The following is a 22,547-nucleotide window of genomic DNA, read 5'->3' as shown; positions in this document are numbered from 1 at the left end:
TGCTCCTAGTTTCGACTGACGCAGAAAAAGCATTCGGTAAAGCCACTGTGTCAACTATGAAATTTAGCCAAAAATGTATTAATAACATTTTTCCCTTTATACTTCCCCCATTTGCTCAAGTCAAAGTTAGTTGTTTGATCTTTTCGTAATACTCAATGGCACTCATCAAGGGTGCACTTTATCCCCACTTTTAATTTTAATTTAAGTACTTGCCCAAAACATTAGGGACAACAGTTCTGTGGCTAGCTTGCAAATTGATGGGTCTGAACACAAACTTACAGACTTTTGTTAACAGCGGTTAACAGATCTACCCTAACATACACCAGAAAATGGGTATCAGATCTAGGTGATAAAGAATCCAATCTTGGGGCCATAAGATTTCTTGTGAGGGCAAACTGTAGGGAAGCTAACAGCTTGAGGCTATCTGGACACCTAGCTCTTCTCAACTACCATGTGTTCCAGATGCCGGTGTCTCACTCTTAACACTGAAGCCCAGCTCCAACAACTGATAGGGCATCAGATGCAGATTTAACAGGCTCTCCTCCAGCACCTGTCTAACCCACAACAGGGTTTCTTGAGAGTCAGTAGGACTCCAGGAGCCAAAGGCCAAAGATGGGGCCTACTCCTAACAGAGGGGAAATCTGCTAATTAGAACTGAGCAGCAGCCTGCAGGGGGTCCCTCACTCCCCTGTGGTAAGTATGAGATCACTCACTATGGCAAACCTCAAAATAATGGCAGAAGTCTCAAATATGGGATGAAAGCTCAAAGATCACTGAGCTCAAATTAAGTTTTCCTTTCCTCTACTCGTCAGTTCCTTCCTCTATTTTATTTTGTGCCATATTTGTTAAGATGTTAGAAACATTTAATAATGATAAAACAGGCTATAGAGGTGATTAGACAACATCTTAATCTACAATAAAAAAAATCAAAATCAAAAGCATGTAATTGCACAACAGCTATTAACAATACGAATAAACTGTCACCTGGTTTTTGAGTGGGTCTGGCAGGCTCTGTTATTCGTGAAGCTGTTGTACTAAACTTGGCAGTAGTGGTCCTCTTGCTTGTGGATTTGGCAATGGTGGTTTTTGGGGTGCTCCTTGTGCTTTTAGCTTGTGTTACTGTTATCCTGGAAACAGTTGTTGTCCTACGGGCAGTGGTGGTTAGTGGCCTCATAGTTGATGTTCTGGTTGGGGTAATGCTGGGAGGGAGGGAGGATTTGGGAAGGTTCATGCCACTGTCTGTAGTCCTTAAGACAGGAGCTACAGTGTCCAAGATCCAGTCCTTTAATTTTGTCACACGACTGTAAACTCCTGGCTTTTTTGCTTGTGCACAACCAATCCCCCAGCTTACAATGCCTGCGAGAAAGAAAATGCCTGGACTCTCCTCACATGCCAGAGGCCCTCCTGAGTCACCCTTTACACAACGAACAAGAATTGAAAATTAGTAGGAATCATTTACCAGACTAAACACAATCACACAGTATATATTACCTGGTAATGAATTGCAAAATATCATCATACAAAATAAATGTTTTATAAGTACATGAAATTGTGTCACTTTATTAATGGTATGCAAATGTCTCTCTCTCTCTCTCTCTCTCTGTTCCATGTCCCCTTAACAAAACTAGCAAAATCAATAACCCAATAAAACACACTTGCTTACTATACCAATAACAACACCCCTGTACACATTCCTTAGACAAACACACATATCTCTATGGTTTTGGAGCACAATGGGTTAACTGCACACATGTCACTCATTAGTATCACTAAACACTATTAATGGGATCAATCAACATATAGGCCGTTCACCCTATGATTTAATTGATAACCTTCATTGCCAGTTTGTTTGTTTTGTTAAATACAGTATCAGACGATTATCAAGGACAGGGGCATTTTGTGATTGTGATCTCTGGAAAAACACACTGACAATATCAGCCAACAGTTAGAAATCATAATTAAATAAATAACTATAGATTGTGTTATACACCTTAGTGTTTAACCTCTTTAAAAAAGGTTGAACACATAGGGCTAGATTTCAAGTGGAGCGCTTTTGTTGAAAGTTAATGTGTTTGCTTGAGCACAAACTAAATTAGCATGCATTGGGTTTGCGCGAAGGAAAGACCTAGTGTACAGTGTAAGAGTTAAAAAACAAATGTGCACCAAACACAACATAAATACATTAAAATAGTGTTACACTCACATATATATATATATATATATATAAATATAAATATATATATTAGGGCTGCACGATTAATCACATATGCGATTTAACACCGCGATTAATCGCCGCGATTTAAAAACAGCGAGAGTCGCAATTTTTTGCTAAAATGCATGTAATGCATTGATTTGTATGTGATTTCTTGCAAACCAGCTCCATCTAGTGGTTGCTTTTAGCACACATTTGTAAAATGGCTGTTTTACTTTCACTTTCTGATCTCAGAGTAGCAGCTGGCCAGCCGAGCCGATCAATCTAGAAGTCTAAAAGCAGAGCCAGACATCCCAACCTGCAAAAACTCATTTCAGGCAGGTGACCACCCGCTACTGTGCCGCCAACCACCCCCCCTCCCAGTTATATATTGGACATCTTGAAACCCTAAATAAGATAGAAACTTATCATTAAAGTAGCTTCCCACTAAAGTCACATTAAAAAAAAGTAGCTTTATTGCACAACCACATACAATAAACCTATTTTCCAATGATCGTACGCTTGTTGAATGCTTAAATATTTTAAAATACAAAGTTTAATTGCGTGCAGTAAGTAAGGTAATATTTGTGTTTTTATTTTTTTTAATCAGTGGGGGCTTTTTGGTTACTGATGCTTTAAGGGTTCTATAACGTCCCAGCAACTAAAGGCATTCCTTAAAGAAACACTTTTACGGATTTGGGCTACATTGGATCATGGTACTTGGAGTTTCAGGGAGATTGCATTCCATTTGCTGGCATCAGGGAGCCGCTATTACAATCAGGGAGACTCCCTGAACTTCAGGGAGAGTTGGGATGTCTGGCAGAGCCCATGCAGGAATGAAGAGGATGGAAAGCCACTTATATTTCCCCCTAGGGCAGTCTGAAACTTAGGGTATGTAAACATTATGGAACCTCCCACACAATCTCCTGCTCTCCGAGAAATGGCTCAAATACATAGCAGATGCAGTTAACCCCATGGCTGCCACAAAGGCTAAAACTGCAGTCCCCTCTGCTGCTGGGTTAACTTAACTGCATCTACAATGTATTTGATATCAGCAAGGCACAGCATTTCTGAAAGGAGCAGCCCTAGGGTTGCCACCCGCCCCGGTTTCACCGGGACAGTCCCGGTCGGGCACTCTGTGTCCCGTGTCCCGGAACTACCCTTAAATGCCCCGGGCTAAGAGCTCCCCTGGCGCAGCAGGCAGGAGTAAGCACAGATTCAAAAAAATTAGCTGCCAAGGGGAGCTCTTAGCCCAGGAGGAGATACGGAGAGGAGATACAGAGCCTGGAGTGTGTGTGTGGGAGGGGGGAAAAGGGTCGAGACTCGGTATTGGTGGGCTAACAGGCTGGAGGGGATTCGTCAAGTCCTGCGGCTGCGCAGCTGTGTGTGATGCTCATAACCTTGTGCGCAAATTTATTAGCGTGGTCAAACACAGCAGAGGTGCAGGCGCAGGCAGCCGATGCCGGTCCCGTTAGGTAACAGCACAGAGGTCAGGATGAGGTACGTACAATGTACAAACCATTTACCCGACCATGTATTTACATATGCTCCCTGGGTGGCAAGCGTGAAGCTTGACTGCTGTGTTTGTTCCGTCTCTTATTTACCTCATTGACGGCCAAAGCCCTGCTGAGGATTCTAGCTACTAGGAACACTGGTTTTTAATTGGAGAGGAAGCTTTCTCCTAGTCAGAAGGGTCGATCACTAAAACAGCAGCTGTGGAATCCGAGGTCCTTGGGGGATCTGTCTATAGCAGACACCGATCTATGCTGTCAGAATATGTTGATAAATGCGCTGTCACTATATTATCCGGCTTTGTTAGCTCAAATAAACTATTCTGTAGTTTGTGTGTGCAGCTCTGTCTTTAAGAAGTCGTTGTTGCAGTACTCTAAAAACACTTTTCTAAATAATGTTTTCTTGCTTTACAATTGTGCACTTAGTATGTCTACATTAATTATATATTATATATATATATACATATATATATATATATAATATATATATATATACTGTGTGTGTATATATATATATATATATATATATATTATATATATATATATATATATATATATATATATATATATATATATATATATATATATATATATATAGCAGAAGACAAGAAGCACTCCAGAAGTCTTTCAAATCATGTCACCTTTAATTAGTGAACGTTTTCAGGCAATAAACTGCCCGTCCTCAAACTTACAAGGTAAGTTTGAGGACGGGCAGTTTATTGCCCGAAAACGTTCACTAATTAAAGGTGACATGATTTGAAAGACGTCTGGAGTGCTTCTTGTCTTCTGCTATAATTCGATTTTTGCTAGCACCCGAAGCTGTTGCTTGTTTAGAATCTGGAGTGCACTTTGTTCGTTTATATATATATATATATGTATATTATATATATATATATTATATATCTAGATATATATATATATATTATATAGCTATATATATATATATATATATATATATATATATATATATATATATATATATATATATATATAATATATATATATAAATTGATTTCGTAATGAATTTGAGGCTGTGAGAAGCCATGCCCCAAGCCACACCCTCTCCATGCCCACTTAAAAAGTGTCCAGGAATTTTCTGGGCAAAAGGTGACAACCCTAAGCAGCCCCCCACCCCTACTGCTATATGCCTGTATTGGATTCCTGGACAGGAGCAGGGCTCATTTTCAGTCAAATTAAAATGTTTAAAAAAAGAAGAATTTTATATATATATATATATATATATATATACACACACACACACACATGTGTGTGTGTGTGTAACTGTTTATGTGATTGTATATTATACATATGTGTATATATATATATATATATATATATATATATATATAATTGTGTTAGAATGACTGTCCAAGAAAACATGACAATGTTGTGTGTCATAAGACCTAATAACTGGCTAGTGGCTACTATTTCATCACAGGCAGCAAATTTTATTTGAACTATTTTGGGTTTTGTATTTTTATGCTCCAAGAGTGTATTGGACAATGAGAAACATGTACATTAAGATTCTGTAGTGTTAAATAAACTTTAGAATGCAAAATGAAGGTGTTATAGTCATTTATAAGAAATGTGTGATTAAATCGCAATTTTTTTTCTGCCCATATCGCCCAGCCCTAATATATATATATATATATAGATATAAGTAGAATGTTACTACTCAGTGTCAGTGAGTAGAAACAAGCGTTACTCTAATAAAATGCGCTAGTCAAAGGTCTGAAAATCTCATAGAGCAGCTATTAGGGTACAAATATTGTGTAATAGACTAAGTCTATACAATATAGGAAAATATGTATCAAAGGATAAAGAGCGCTTATAGATTTTCTTAAAAACTGTATATATTATAGAGTCTCGACAGTGTTGGTTGGTAAAAAAAGATAAGAGAAAAATATATGGTCATACGCTTGTATATTAAAGTCTTAGATAAGATATTGAAATCCAGGTGTAGTGTAGGAGTATTAGATACCCTTACCAAAAGTTACCTCAATCCTATGAGGTAAGTTTGCTGCATTGGAGGATGTATCTGATGATTTGATGAGTCCTAGGTATTCTGATCTGTATAGTTTCGCTGCCTCTTGGAGTAGAATGGGATGTGGGTCTCCTTTGTGCTGGTTTCCTTAGAAAACTTCCTGGGCTTGTTGCCTCTTGGAGCTTGGTTCTCTTGTCTTGGTATGAACACAAGCTGGTAGCTCAGCCTCACATACATCAAATACAGATGCAATCCATAACAAGGAAGGGAGTCAATGTATATTGCATAGGTGCAGCCAAGAAAAGTTTTTGTTGTTGTAATTCAACAGATTTCCGATGCCCCTGTCTGGAGCTTGCAGTGTTTTACTCCCCTCTATGTAAGCCTGTAGCACTGGGGGTCTGCAGTTAGCAGATGAATGGGAGGTCTGGGCGTTGCTGTCTATGCAGCTGCTGCATTGACTGTTCTATGCATTCTACTCCAAGAGGCAGTGAAACTATACAGATCAGAATACCTAGGACTCATCAAATCATCAGATACATCCTCCAATGCGGCAAACTTACCTCATAGGATTACAAGCGTATGACCATATATTTTTCTCTTATCTTTTTTTTACCAACCAACACTGTCGAGACTCTATAATATATACAGTTTTTAAGAAAATCTATAAGCGCTGTTTATCCTTTGATACATATATATATATATATATATATATATTTATTTATTTATATTTATTATATATATTATATATATATATATATATATATATATGCACTATCTGATAAAAACATATTCATACATTTGTTTGTGTTAAAAGGTATATGGTATATGGTAGAGGGGGGCGGAGCCAGCTACCGATGCAGCAGGACGTGTATGTCAGGAGCTCCTGTTAATATCTATTTTAATGGAGGCTTATAAATGGAGTTTGGCATTGTTTGAGATTTTTCATATGCATCTCATAAGCAACAGCACTCTAGATTTCATTTGAAAGAACTTTCAAACCTAAGGCATGAATTCAGCCTGACTTAAGTCCTAAAGACTGACCGTGTGGACGCCTAACACAGCTACAGCAGCAGAGATTGCGGCATCAGTGTCTCCATTAGGACACTGTGTAAAGCCGTCTCAACTCTGAGAGAGTGACAGTCGACACCATGGGAGACATTGCTGCGATAATGCAGTCCTTCCTACGGGACATTGAAAATGACATAATTAGGTGGTTTAACTGGGTCCCTACAGATTGTGTGAAGACGACCACATGGAAAAGTGAGACACATTTGACCCGAGGTGGGGAACCGGCTGCCCGCGGTGGGCTTATAACAGCGCACCTTACAAGACAGGAGGAGCCGCGGGTCTCAGTACTAAAGGATAGAGCCCTAGAGATGAAACGAGCAATGGAGTATGGGCCACAGGGAGCTATCATGACTCGGCAGTTGCCCTCCAGAGCAGCACCCACCGGATGTGATTCTTTACCTCTACTAACCACAGTATGGGCAGGGGAAAGAGCTGAAATGACGCTGGAGATAATTTCTGAAGCCGGAGACTGCAAGAGCCCAGACGGCGGTCCTATCAGCCATAGCAGCCGTCTGGATGATATGCAATACAGCCACGTGGGAGAGGTAACCCCTGAGGGGAGTTCTACTGGTCCCATTTACATCGTTTTTACTGCCGGTTGTGCTCAAATTAAAGAGAATAAAGCCATACAGAGGTACTGTCTCACTGAACATGCCCAGGGTTTCCTGGCTGCTGTGGGGACGTGCGGACACAGGAGTCCACGTGCGAGTCCAGTTTGATACTACACCACAAGTCAGGCATGGCATTGGATAACGAGTAAAACTTAATATTCCATGGGAAGGGCACTTCCCTAATGTTATATATTTTTTTCTATTATTATTTGCCCTCCAACATGGAGCCTTACTTTAAATTAACATCTCCTTTGTCCCTTAAATAATTCATGTACTGACCGCAGTCAAATATCATACGCTAGACTTTCCCGCCACAGTTGTTAATTTATTCAGAGACAATGGCAGATACGGACTGAGCAAGTCTTTACCGCTCTGACTTTTGCTGATTAACAACGCCTATACTGTGACATGGATATTATGTTTTGTCAAAGGTTCCTTTGAAATAATAAGTTATAAGCTTATAGTTTAATGTACTAATGGTTTTGCTATGTGTTTCACTATCCCTGTCCTGATATCCTAGTGTGCTATAGACCCTTTGTTATGCTTAGATGGTGACTCCCAACAAGGATTTAATTTGTACCTATACTCTTGCTATATTCTTCATGTCTCCCACCGCCAAGCATTATTTAGTATAGGAACCTGAACGCATACTCTAGACTGCCTGAAGGTTAGCTGTTATCTATAGAAATGTTAATACCCTCCTTGTCATTTAAAGACATATCTGTCTTTTAGCGGTATTGTGTTGGCAGAGCCTATTGTACTATGTTTTGTTGCCGTATGTATATATGTGAACCATCTACCATTTCTAATCAGTAGGCTCAGATTATTAGTAATAGGTTAATATTGCATCTGACGTGTACCTATACTGTAACAATAAGCCTATAGTTAAGTATAATTTAGTATTGCTAGGTTGTCAATTTTTGTGTAATAGTTAATGCGCTTCATATGTTATATCATTGTTCGACATGGGACTGGTGTGCTGCCTACGGCCGGGGTGGCATATCTTACCCCTTGTGCTTATAGAAGTTAAAGTTAACTTTAAAATGTATATATTCCAACATACTATATAAAAATTTGCTGCTCTCTTTAAGATGTATTTAGGTACGAATTTCTCAATGCCTACTATATGCGTATATATTTTGCCAAAGCAACACAGATAGTCCTTAATTGTCTATACCTGAGCACCCATTAGTTAAGTTATTCAGGTTAGTTGTGAATATATTGTCTTCACAGTCCTATTTAAATAGCTTTGAACTAATGGTTGGTTGGCCCCGATTCCCCCCCTGGGGGTTTCTCCCCAGTATTTGTTTAGTAACTAAACTCAGGAACACAGATTCCCTTGAATTATCCTGCCATTTAACAAATGGCCACCATAATATAGCGGCTAGTAATATTCCTATCTATATATTATATATTGTTAGTCTTACTCCTCTCCTTTTTTACTATACATTATCTAGTAGTTAGAGATCAGAGTGTGGTCTCTTTAGTTTAAGGAGTGTGCTTTATATAAGGGCTAAAATTATGGCCCTATAGGTTCTCTATTTATGTATTTATATATATGTACAGTACGTGTATACATACATATATATATATATACACACACATATAAACACATATTTTCACATGTATATACATATATATATACAAATATACTATATAAAATAAGCACTCACTGGTCTTTAGCCGTCTGTGACAACAAACAAACTTTTTTATTCGTGACGTTTCGGGACAAAACACAGTCCCTTCCTCTGACTGTGTTTTGTTCCGAAACGTCACAAATAAATGTTTGTTTGTTGTCACAGATGGCTAAAGACCAGTGAGTGCTTATTTTATATAGTATACTTGAATCTTTGATAGCACCCTGGCGGATATTAACTGATGGTGAGAGTGCATACACCTGAACTGTTTAAACTATATATACAAATATATATATATATATATACATACACATATAGACTTTGGAGCCCATTCCACTCAAATACCTTAAACATGAAAAATAATTTTTATTCAATTTTAATATTTTATAATGTGTTTTGCTGTGTATTTAATGTAGATATTTTGCATTCCAATGTTCTTCACATAGTAGAAAATCTTGTTTGTATTTTTAAATATATATACACACACACGTGTGTATATATATATATAAATATATATATCTGTATGTATTTATGCATGCATATATTCTTATAGATATATAGGTAAAGATATATTTGAGAATTTTTTTTAATAATCAGATATAAATAGAAATACTGTATATATTTAAAAATAAAAAGAACATTTACTTCTATGTGAAGAACATTGGAATGTAAAATATTCATAGCTACTTGCGGCTTTAGTGCTGTAGGTCTTACGCAGTTTTGGGTTAGCGCACAATCGCTAATTGTTATTTTTTTTTCCCCCTTCATTCTCCATTAATGTGTATGGGGAGAAGTTAACGCAGTTGCAATATCTGAAGTCCTGAAGTTAGCACACGTCGAGTTTTGCTTGCGTGCAACTTACTTTCAACTTGTAATATGCACTATAACCCGCCTGCGTTAAAAGTTTACTTCCAGCAGTGTTTGTACGCAAGCGAAAAATGTATTTAACAATCTGGCCCATAGTGAAGACAGCTCTGGATCGGCAATGCACTACTGCTCCTGAGCTGAGTTAATCAATGACAGCATATGTACGTATCAGCCAATTACTGTCCATGTTCAGCAGTGTTTTTGGTCCTGAGCTAACTTTAACTATGTGCATAAGCCCATTGTTGGAAGTTAAATACAGCTCTTTTTAATAAAAAGAACAATAATAAAATACTCTAGCCCCTAAAATCGTTACATCATTGTTCCTCTAGGTTCCTTCAAAGAGTGATTTATTAAAATAGGAAGTCTAATTTACAAAATAGGAGACCTCACATCTAATCCCAGAAGCATTATATTCTACTCTGTAATTATTAGACCGGCTCTGTAGTATTTCTCCATTGGTAACAAGCTTACAGTGCATCTGCTAGCCTAATATTTTTTTATTAATGGTCCTTTTGACCCAAGCGCCCATGGGCTTATTAATGCTAAATAAACCCACTCTGACTCATCTGGGATACTTTTTATTGCCTACCCTCTACCTAGTTTACAAAGAAATCCACATAATATTCCCAAATAATTTTTTTATAGCCAAATACATGTCTCAGAATGAGAGCAAAAATCTTTTTCTTGTCTGTGTGTTTGCTGATATATGAATAGGTGCAAAACCATAGCACATATTACACCAAGCTGTGTATCAACTCCTCTGGCACTCACCTGACATGAATCCACCTTTCCATCCAGAAATCCAGCACAGATCATCCTCTCAGTGATGGAGAAGTTATAGAGGACACTGCAGATCTTCTGATCAATAATACCAACAGAAGCTCTCTGAAGTACCTCAGGCTTAGACACTGCAGATAAAATATTATCACATTCAATATTTCTTACACTTGAGAAGACAGTAAAAGGCAATGAGTTCCAAAAAAGCCCTCATTAAACCGTTTCCACTAAAGCAGGGAGTTCTGGGTAAGTATATCCAATAAAGTGTCACAATGCCTCTTCTTTTTATTTATCATATCCATTTAACACAGATTCCCTTATGTGAGTGCATAGTATTCCTTAGCTGACCCTACATGTTTTGTCCATATCATTAGCAGTGGGATACTGTTGAATCTTTTAAATATATTAAAGGGACGTTCTAGCACAAAAGTGGCATGCTCCAATTCAACAGAGCATTCACATTTTTACATTACTGATTTGTGCTACATGTTTAATCCCTACAGCTCAGGAGCTGCAAGCATTGCAGATCCCAAGCAGGACACAGCTGATCAACCAATCAGAAGCATCAGTCACATGTAGCCTTCAATCAATTAAGCCTGTGCATTTCCATCTGGATTTGCACAGATTTTAGTGTGATCACTTTATAAATGCTGCTCAAAAATAATGAATGATCCGAATGCACAGGCCTACAATCAATGATTGTTTTCCTCTTGGTTGCTGGAAGTCCTGTAGCTCCGGAACAGGACATTACCTATGTCAGTAAAGCAAAAATAACATCTTCTATCCATTTAGAACATGTCATTTTTACAATGATTGGAATTTTAAACCAATATTATGAAAAGCTGATGCTTTGTTTATGTAGCATAGATGCTACCTCTATTTAATAGATGGACTTTAATTAAATACAATCTTAATAAAAAGACATGGTCAAGTATGTCAAAGAGAGGGAAAATCAACAAGAAGAGTAAACATTTCCATATAGATATAAATATATATAGATATACAGTGTAAAAATTTGTTTCGGACCAATTCAGATTTTTTCTAATTTCGTTTTCGGATTGATTCGAATTTGGATACATTCAAATGGATTCGTTTTGGATTCAAATAAATTTGGATGTATTCAGTTCGGATTCAATTCATAAATTCGGAAGTTCGGTATGTGTTAGGTGGGATGTGCTGTGTATTAGACTAGTATTATGTACTGTATATTAGGTGTAACCCATCTGAATCAACATAAGTACCAACCTCACAGGTACCAGCTACACAATGTGCACAGAGCTAGCAGAGGTATATAACCTAATATACAGTACATAATACTAGTATAATACACAGCACATCCCACCTAAGTACCAACCTCACAGGTACCAGCTACACAATATGCACAGAGCTAGCAGAGGTATATAACCTAATATACAGTACATAATACTAGTGTAATACACAGCACATCCCACCTAACTACCAACCTCACAGGAACCAGCTACATAATGTGCCCTGCACAGAGATAGCAGAGATATACTGTACAATACTAGTGTAATTGTGATTAGTCCATGGCGATTCGAATGTAACAAATAAATCCAAACTAATTCAGCTTTATTTGTTATAAATGCATTCAGATTAGTTTAGTTTCGTTGCTAGGAAAATTCGGAAATTCAAATCGATATGAAGCTCCAACTTTGAAAAATTCGTCTGCATTTCGATTCGGAACGAAACAAAAATCACGTCTATTAATTTGTGAATGTTGAGTCTGAAGTCTGGTGGCATGTTGTAAGTAACAAAGTTAGCACATTGTATTTACAGAATGTACTTTCCTATTGAAGCACTGACAAACACACATTTTGGGCCATGTGCTAAAGCTATTACAGTATCTAAAGGGATATTATATAGCCAGGAAAGTGCAAGGAACTGTTATTCCTCTAGGGCTGTAGGGAACTCATTAGTGCTTAGAATGTTACTTCTGACAGGGTAAACAGGGCAGAGAGAGATAGCAGAGAAAATTAAAAGTGGCGAAGAAGGTAGATTTAAGAGAGAATGGAGAAAAAGAGAGTGAGGAGATATGAGAAAGGGGAAAGAAAGCGTGTAAAGAGAAGATATGGCCTGAGAGAGAAGGGAGAGGGTAAAAAGAGAGACTGAAGAGAAGAGGGAGTCGAGAAAGATAGTTAAGAGCGAGAAGGGAGAGATAATTATATAAAAAAAAATCTCCAGGTCTGCTATCACCTTCCATGACTGTCAGCACTCACTCTCTGCATTCTCTCAGTTCAACAACTTCCTTTTTCTATCCAGCTGTTGTCTTCCCCAGCACCTCTAGTTGATTTTTCTGACTGCTATTAACTTATTTTTGTTAATTTATTACTGTATGTAGCATTATTTAATTAGTTAAATCATCTGTCAAAACAGCTAAAATGGTGTCAGTAACTAAATTTAAAATATCCTTGAAGTAATTCGCACTAGCTGGGCTTTAAAATAAATCAAAAGTTTTTTTATTTATTTCAAATCCAAAGCGATTGCCGATTACTTAAAGAATATACAGTATATACAGTATATATATATATATATATATATATATATATATATATATAAATAAATATTAGATATTGGATATTTTACTTAGTTTAAATAGATGAAATGCAGCTTTTGATGAAGAAACAGCCTCCAAAACCATTGTATGATATATATTTCCCATAGCACCTCCCACACAGAGTACATATCAGATTCTTAGTAATAATCATTCAGGCTTTAACTCATGCTACATACATGTTATTCCTACCATTGCCTTCTTTGACGTTACCCCATCCTGAGATCATGCACTTCCATCCAGCTGGAAACTTCTGCAGAGCAGAAGGGAGGCACACAGGCTGGATATTCTTATTAAACGTTAGAGGGCTGGTCAACTCCAACACAGCTACATCAAAATCCAGAGTCAGAGGATTGAAGTGAGGATGTTGTATCATATTCTTTAAACTGATCTTTACAGCCATAGTATCAGCTCCACTCATAGATGTTGACCCCATGTGAGCAGTCACTTGATCTAACTTGGTTCTGGAGAAAACAAAAAAGATTCAAAGAAGACATGTTCCGAGGGTTATGTCGCTGGACTGCACAAAATGCACTTATCTTGTGATCAAATGACAGTAGTGGTAAATTTGGGGATGTAAAGTACTTAATTGCAAAAAATATTAGATTCTGAGTGGTGGCTTTTTATGGTTTTGTATATTTATTTAACACAGAAGTGTCTTCTAAAACTTTATATTCAGCTGAAAAAGTAAGATAATTGGTGTGAGTAAGCCATAGAAAAGGTGCATAAATTGATATTCAAACCCAAATTATGCAAAGACAAAATGTGTATGTGTTTGATTTTCACACAATTTATACCACACACCTACTATCTTATGGACTCTCTTGCAGTTAGTTAAACATAAATAGGGAGGAAGCTACTTACTGATTGAAGCAGTGGGCAGCAGAAACCAACCAACGATCGCCAATTATTGTGGCTCCACAAAAATGTCGTGGGCCCTCTTTTAGGCTTACTTGCCAAGGAACTTCACCCCTCACAGCATCCAGTCCTCCTACTATTTTGTTAGGTTTTGTGAGGCCAGGGCGACTGCCACACTCTGAAAAAAAAAAAAAACATATTCCAATAACCATAATCAAACAGTGTACTAAATATTTACACATAAACATAATATTACATTAGTTCTACAATATTGTAGGAAAATGTTGTCGTTCTTGGGAACCTGTCTTCATAATTATATCTATTGCGTAATATAACCTTACCCTAAATCTTGTATTCATCCACATATCCTCTCCATATAACTTCTACTAATCAATATAACCTCTCCATGTAACTTCTATTTTTTCCATATAACCCCCCCCATATAACATATTGACCCATACTAACTTCTCTATTTAATTTCTGTTGATCCATATAACCTCTCCATGTAACTTATACTGATCCATATAACTTAAATTGACCAATATAAATTCTCTTTATAACTTCTATAGATCCATATAACCTCTTCATATAACTTCTATTGATCCATATAGCCTCTCTTATAACTTCTATTGATCCATATAGCCTCTTCATATAACTTCTATTGATCTATATAACCTCTCCATATAACTTCTATCAATCCATATAACCTCTCAATATAACTTCTATTGATCCATATTACCACTTTTGATAACTCTTCTACATCTACTAGTTCACCATACAACCTCTCCCTATAACTCTTCCTATTGATTCATATAATTTCTCCCTATAACACCACAATAGTGCTCATTTAAGTCCCTCCTATAACTCCTCCTAATGCTTTTTTTCATCTCCCTTTTTTCTCTATATAACCTTATTCTATAAGGCTACATTTTGCTTCATGTAACTTTTTCTCATAACTCTTCCTGTTACTTGACTTAGGGCTGCTTTGATAGATGTTTTGATTATGGGAGGGCTGCTTTGGAGAATTTTGTGGTTAATTGTGAGGTGAAATTAAGTAAGTCTGCCATTATTGGTTATTGTTGGGGGGGGGGGGGGGTGATGGGATTAGAGGTAACTGCAATGGTGGAAATCAGGTCAGCTATTATAGGTACTATGGTGAGGGAGGGCAAGGTTATGGTTAATTGTGCTGGGGGATTAGCTAAGTGCTGTTATGTTTAGTTTAGTTAGTTATGGTTCATAAATCACCTTTGTGGCTGGTTATGTTACTAGCCATCAAGTGCCGCTATTACTTTATGATGTGTATATTACCCACCAATTTGGTCACAAAAATTGATCCACTATAAAAACCAGTGTTACCATTTTTTCATAGTATTTCCATAGTGACTTAGCATCTATAGTGACTTAGGATCAATCCCTCTGACTGCATGTCTGATCTTAGAGGTATATTAAAGGGACATTAAACCCCACATTTTTCTTTCATGATTCAGATAGAGAATACAATTTTAAACAACTTTCTAATTTACTTCTATTATCTAATTTGCTGCATTCTCTTGATATTCTTTCCTGAAAAGCATATCTAGATAGGCTCCATAGCTGCTTATTGGTGGCTGCATATAGATGCCTCGTGTGATTGGCAGACCCATGTGTATTGCTATTTCTTCAACAAAGGATATCTAAAGAATAAAGCAAATTAGATAATAGAAGTTAATTGGAATGTTGTTTAAAATTGTATTCTCTGTCTGAATCATAAAAGAAAATGTTTGGGTTTAATGTCCCTTTAACTCCATCAGTGCAAAGTGTTTGAAACATTTTTCTACAGCAGGAAGCCAGACAGATTTTTACAAATTTTAAATATTAAATATTTATTTTATTCTTACATGTAAACAGGAAAACTACATATTGTAGACATGGAATTGGGAAATCAGACGAATGTAAAAATAAATAAATAAAAAAACAACAAAATTTGTGTTATTCAATGAATTTATCTGAAAATGAAAATGTGAAACAAATAAACTGATGTATGAAACAAAACATTTTTGCTGACTCATTCATGTGGTTAAAACTTTTACACAAAAGGCATTAAAGGATCTATGAAGTTAAAATGTACATTATAGATGCAAAACTCTTGATCCAATACAGCTCTTCTAATTACCTGAATTTTTGTTAAGAAGCAAATTCCAAACAACCTCAAGAGCAAATATTGGATTAAACAAATTTTTTTTTTTTGGCGACTGTCTGAAATGAATGTTTTAGATGCTGATTGGTGGCTGCATATATAAACCACTAGTCATTGGGTCATCTGATGTTCTCAGCTAGCTCCTTCAACAAAAGACACCACAAGTATAAAGCAAATTTGAGAAATTAAGTAAATTGAAAAGTTGTTTAAAATAGTTTGCTATATCTGAACCATGAAAGAAAAATGTTGAGTTTTGTGTTCCTTTTTGTGTGTATATATACAATAATAATTCTAAAAAGGGAAATACTTGCCCAAGAATGGACTTCCCACATCAGTATTCTATATTTTTTCAAAATGTCTCCTTGTTCCAGATTTTCAGTAGATTTTCGAGATTGTAGTAGTAGGGTGAAAAAAGGTGATAACAATACAAATAAATATCAAAAGTATATGTTTTTTTTCAACCCCATTTACAAAATGTCATGGATATGCACAAGCATGGCATTTTTCTTGACAAAAATAAAAAACTGCTATTAATTTAGCTATTGCTGAAAAACTATGCCATCCCAATTTTAGCCCTATACATTTATATATTTCTCTAAAGTGAACGTATTTGACCTATTTATGATACTGCGGGCAGATAAAGTTCATGTGGTTGCCCCCCCTGCTTTCTTTAAATATAATATTGGAATTATGCAATATTCGATCGAAATAGAAACATTCAAATTCGTGTGCGCCTGTTTGCATGTATATGTGTATGTTGCATGTGTGTGGGTTTGTATGTGCATGTATGCGCGCACGCGTGTGGCAGTGTATGTGCATGTTTGTGTGTGTAAGGGTAGGGTGGGGATGTGCAATAGCAAAACACTGTGTGGCTACATATAGGGCTTTTTAAAGAGAACATGTTGCATTTACCTAAATGATAGTGAAGGCCTGGTTTACATAAGGGTAGTATAGTGCCCTTATTGCCAATAACACACAGCAGTGATTTAAAGGGACAGTGTACCCTAAATTTTCTCCCCTTTAATTTGTTCCCAATCATCTGTTTTACCTGCTGGGGTGTATTAAATTGTTTAAAAATAGCTCCTTGACTCTGTTTCGAATTTTACAATTACATTAGAAAATATTCGTTTTGAAAAATTCGAATTTATATATTTGTTATAGTATTTCTAATGCTTTCTTTAAATGTAATATTCAAATTATGCAATATTCGATTGAAATAGAAACATTCAAATTGATATATTTGTATCTATTATGTATCAATTTACTAGATTCCCTACCACATGAACTATTGAACTTCTAATTAGTATTTGTTAAATAGAATGTTAAATTCGAAATTTCGAATGTGGACATTCGATCTAATTATAAACATTCGAATTCGAAAGTGACATTTGAAAACTGTAAATAGCATTAGATTATAGAATTTTTAAGAATATTCATTCGTACATTCAACATTCGGATTTGTAATTCGAATTTCGGTAATAACATTCGTTCTAACATCCAATTTTGGAAATTTACACATTTGCCCATCCCTATAGCTGAACACATCTAGTTAGATAAATGTGTGCAGGCACCAATCAGCAACTAGCTGATTGTAGGATATGTGCGTGTTCTTTTTCAATAAGGGATACCAAGAGAACGAAGCACATTTGAAAATAAAAGTGAATTTAAAAGTGTCCTAAAATGACATGCTCTATCTGAATCATGCAAGTTTAATTTTGACTTTCCTATCCCTTTAAGGATAGGAATAGCACCTGTATGCAAGAGTGTTTAGGTGGGAGAGTGCCTATGGGTAATGCGCATAAGGGTATATAGTGATTAGTGTGTAAAAAAATCAGAGTGTCTTTGAGATGAGTAGCTGCATTTGTGTGCTAACGATGTAGGAGAACCAAGGGGTTTGTAAGTGTAATAGTGGGAGAGTAAATTATGTTTTACTGTAAAAGTGCCTCACAATGTTCAGAAGGGTTGTAAGAGTGCCTGTGTGCACGTGTGTGCTTGTTTATGTGCACGTATGTATGTGCGTGTTAATGTGCACATGTGTATGTGTGCTTGTGTGTATGCAAATGTGTGTGTGTGTGTGTGCGCATGTGTATGTGTGTGTCTGTGCTCTTATGTGTATGTGGCCGTTGATGTGTAGGTATTTATGTGCACGTGTGTGTATGTGTGTGTTCGTGTGCGCCTGTATGCATGTATATGTGTATGTTGCATGTGTGTGGGTTTGTATGTGCATGTGTGTGCGCGTTTGTGTGTGTAAGGGTAGGGTGGGGATGTGCAATAACAAAACACCTTGTGGCTACATATAGAGCTTTTTAAAGAGAACATGTTGCATTTACCTAAATGATAGTGAAGGCCTGGTTTACATAAGGGTAGTATAGTGCCCTTATTGCCAATAATACACAGCAGTGATTTAAAGGGACAGTGTACCCTAAATTTTCTCCCCTTTAATTTGTTCCCAATCATCTGTTTTACCTGCTGGGGTGTATTAAATTGTTTAAAAATAGCTCCTTGACCTTTTTATTGGAATTTGAAATAACCGATTTTGCATGTGGTTTCCCTGCCTATACTGAAAGTTTCTATGTATAGGCTAAAGAAAAGCTGTGTAGACAAAGCCAGCTGAAAACATACAATACCAGTGGGAGGTAAAAGAGATAAGTAATAAAATGTTAATTCTCAATTATTCTCTCTAAGGGCTGATGATCTAAACCTCTCCACTCTGGTGAGATGATTTAATAAATCTCGTCAGTACTACGAGGTCCCTCAAAGACTTTTAAAAAGGCAATTTTTTTCTTGAGAATTGTTCATCTCTGTTTGCGAAAGTCCTGGATGTGAAGGAGAGACACCTACATTGCAAAATAATGTACAAAAAAGCCCCCAAAGATTTGATGAGAGTTTTCTCCATGACGATAATATTTTTTTTCATCAGGCCCTAAGTATTGGACTTTGGTATACAAACAAATAACTTAAAGAAGCATGTGTGTGTACAGAAAGTGATACAATAAAGATATCTAATTTTCCTTCAAGCTCAACTTATATCAATGACCGCGATGCAGCAGCGGGTGCTCAGCCCACGTCTGGAGTAGTGGAGGCAGCCGCTGGAAGGGTCGGAGCTCCAGGCATAAGGATCACTGTGAGCCAACCTCTAGGATACCACGGGCGCCCTAGGACAGGTAAATTCTGCGAGGCGCCATACCCGAGGCCCCCGCAGGCGCGACCTTAGGGCACAAACCGGGGTTGGCCAGCCAGGATGTCTCAGATGGAACGCTCTAACTTTGGAAGGGGCATGTACATTCCCAGCTGGTTCCCAGAATTGTTCCAGTGAACGAGATATTCTAGATGTCCCCTGCGTCTACGGGAGGTCAAGCATCTCCTGCACCTCGTATTCTTTGGACCCATTGATTACCACTGGATTTGGAGGATTGGAGGCATGGGAGGTAAAGCGACTGGGCTTCCATGCCTTTAAAAAAGACACATGGAAAATGGGGTGTAACTTGTATATTGCTGGGAGATCCACTTGGACTGCTGCTGGGCTGAGTACCTTGATGACCATGAAGGGACCAATGTAGCGAGATCCTAGTTTTTGGGATGGACAGGACATTCGCAGATTCTGTGAGGACAGCCATACTTTGTCGCCCGGAGCCGGTGAGCCGGTGGGAGCTGGTGACCGCCTCTTATCGGCATGTCCTCTGTATCGCTGTTGTGCTGCTCTGAGCACTGCTTGCAACAGACGTCTTTGTTGTTTGAGGGCGTTTAGTCATTGAGCAACATTGGTGAGTGTAGTGGGACAAGGCAGATATGGTAACCTGAGAGGAGGATATCTATAATTAGCATAGAAGGGTGTTAGTTTGCTGGACTGGGGAACATGGTTATTGTAAGAGAACTCCACTGTCAGCAGTAGGGATAACCAGTCATCTTGTAGAAACATGGTGTAACACTGCAAGAATTGTTCCAGAAACTGGTTAGTCCATTCAGTCTGCTCATTGGTCTGTGGATCGTATACTGAGAAGCACCTATAAAAATTAGGGAAGCCCATAAAACGCTGCACTGCATTTTTGTAAGTAGATACTGGCCACTCTAGTACTGCACTGACCTTCTGAGGATCCATTTGGATATGACTTGGGGTGATAACATACCCAAGGAACTCAACTGACATGGTATCAAAAACACATTTTCCCAATTTGGCCTACAGGCCATGCTTGGGTAACCTCCTGAGGAGTGTCTTCACATGTTCTGTATGCTGGGAGACTGTGGGCGAGAAGATCAGTGAAATTCAATGAAAAAGTATCCAGCAGATCCCTGAAGACATCGTTTAGGAAGTGTTGGGAGGTAGCAGGTGCATTTCAGAGGCCGAATGGCATCACTCTATATTTAAAATTACCATATCTGGATGGGAAAGCAGTCTTCCATTCCTCCCCCTCACAAATGCGTACCAGGTTATATGCTACCCTCATGTAAATTTTTGTGAAGATAGAGGCATGGTGCAGATGATCCAGTAATTCTGGTATCAGAGACAACGGGTATCGATTCTTGGTCAAGATGTTATTTAGAGAGCGCTAACTGACGATGAAGCCCACCATCTTTTTTTCACACAAAGTAGATTTCTTCTCCGAGATGTACTCCTTCAGGTGTTGTAGCTCAGTGTCCGTGAGAGGGAAGATCTGGTATAGGTGCTCCAGGGAGTAGATCAATCCTTTAAATTACGTCATCCAAGATGGTGTCCCTTCAATTCCGATTGGCTGATAGAATTCTATCAGCCAATCGGAATTAAGGTAGAAAAAATCCTATTGGATGATGCAATCAGCCAATAGGATTGAAGTCCAATCCTATTGGCTGATCCAATCAGCCAATAGGATTGAGCTTGCATTCTATTGGCTGATTGGAACAGCCAATAGAATGCAAGCTCAATCCTATTGGCTGATTGCACCAGCCAATAGGATTTTTTCTACCTTAATTCCGATTGGCTGATAGAATTCTATCAGCCAATTGGAATTGAAGGGACGTCATCTTGGATGACGTCATTTAAAGGAACCTTCATTCTGTGTTTAGCCGTCGGAAGAAGAGGATGCTCTGTGTCAGATGTCTTGAAGATGGACCCGCTCCGTGCCGGATGGATGAAGATAAAAGATGCCGTCTGGATGAAGACTTCTGCCCGTCTGGAGGACCACTTCACCCGGCTTGGATAAAGACTTCTCCCGGCTTCGTTGAGGACTTCGGCCTGGTTGGGTGAAGACGTCTCCCGGTAAGGTGATCTTCAGGGGGTTAGTGTTAGGTTTTTTTAAGGGGGGATTGGGTGGGTTTTTCGAGTAGGGTTGGTTGTGTGGGTGGTGGGTTTTAATGTTGGGGGGGAATTGTAATTTTTTTTTCAGGTAAAAGAGCTGATTACTTTGGGGCAATGCCCCGCAAAAGGCCCTTTTAAGGGCTATTTGTAATTTAGTGTAGGGTAGGGCTTTTTTATTTTGGGGGGGCTTTTTTATTTTGTTAGGGGGATTAGATTAGGTGTAATTAGTTTAAAAATCTTGTAATTTTTTTATTATTTTCTGTAAGTTAGTGGGGTTTTTTGTACTTTAGATAATTTTATTTAATTGTAATTAATTGTATTTAATTTAGGTAATTAGAATCTGTGATGGTATAAAACAAACACACAGAAGGGCGCCTCCTAGTGTAATAAAGTACAGATGGTGTACAAATATGTGATAACAGATGTTCAGGTACTCACAAGTGTGGTAGCACTCACTCGTACTTAGTATGCACTACTAAGCACGAGTGAGTGCTGCCACACTTCTGAGGACCTGAACATCTGTTATCACACATTTGTACACCATCTGTACTTTATTACACTAGGAGGCGCCCTTCTGTGTGTTTGTTTTATACCATCACAGATTCCAGTTAACCTCTTCTATTTGGGAAGGAGCTGCCGTGAATTCAAGAATAAAAGACCATTGGAAGCAAGTCCAAATGGACAACACTTTTTTCAGTGATTGATTCACCTATGGACTGATAAGTTATATCATTTTGTATATTTTATAACACTATATATACACTATATTTTTGTTATATTTTGTAATCTGTTGACATTAGTGATGTCGCGAACCTAAAAATTTGGGTTCACGAACGGCGAACGCGAACTTCCACAACTGTTCGCGAACGGGCGAACCGGGCAAACCGCCATAAACTTCAATAGGCAGGCAAATTTTAAAACCCACGGGGACTCTTTCTGGCCACAATAGTGATGGAAAAGTTGTTTCAAGGGGACTAACACCTGGACTGTGGCATGCCGGAGGGGGATCCATGGCAAAACTCC

At 37.8% G+C, this 22,547-nt stretch overlaps 1 protein-coding gene across 1 annotated transcript in view; it reads right to left on the bottom strand.

Annotated features, from left to right (window-relative positions):
* The window catches only part of TMPRSS9 (transmembrane serine protease 9), a 163,272-nt gene that overhangs the window by 64,675 nt on the left and 76,050 nt on the right, over window positions 1-22,547 (bottom strand). The window contains exons 11-14 of the mRNA XM_053703026.1: window positions 14,083-14,254; window positions 13,411-13,682; window positions 10,641-10,777; window positions 985-1,414 (exon numbers count right to left, since the gene is read on the bottom strand). Coding sequence (XP_053559001.1) covers window positions 985-1,414; window positions 10,641-10,777; window positions 13,411-13,682; window positions 14,083-14,254 — 1,011 coding nt within the window. The remainder of the gene's footprint in view (window positions 1-984; window positions 1,415-10,640; window positions 10,778-13,410; window positions 13,683-14,082; window positions 14,255-22,547) is intronic.

The sequence above is a fragment of the Bombina bombina genome, chromosome 2, assembly GCF_027579735.1.
Source record: "Bombina bombina isolate aBomBom1 chromosome 2, aBomBom1.pri, whole genome shotgun sequence".
Taxonomy (NCBI): Eukaryota; Metazoa; Chordata; class Amphibia; order Anura; family Bombinatoridae; genus Bombina; species Bombina bombina.
Note: the sequence above shows the minus strand (reverse complement) of the source record. Positions and strands in the feature narration are given on the sequence as shown.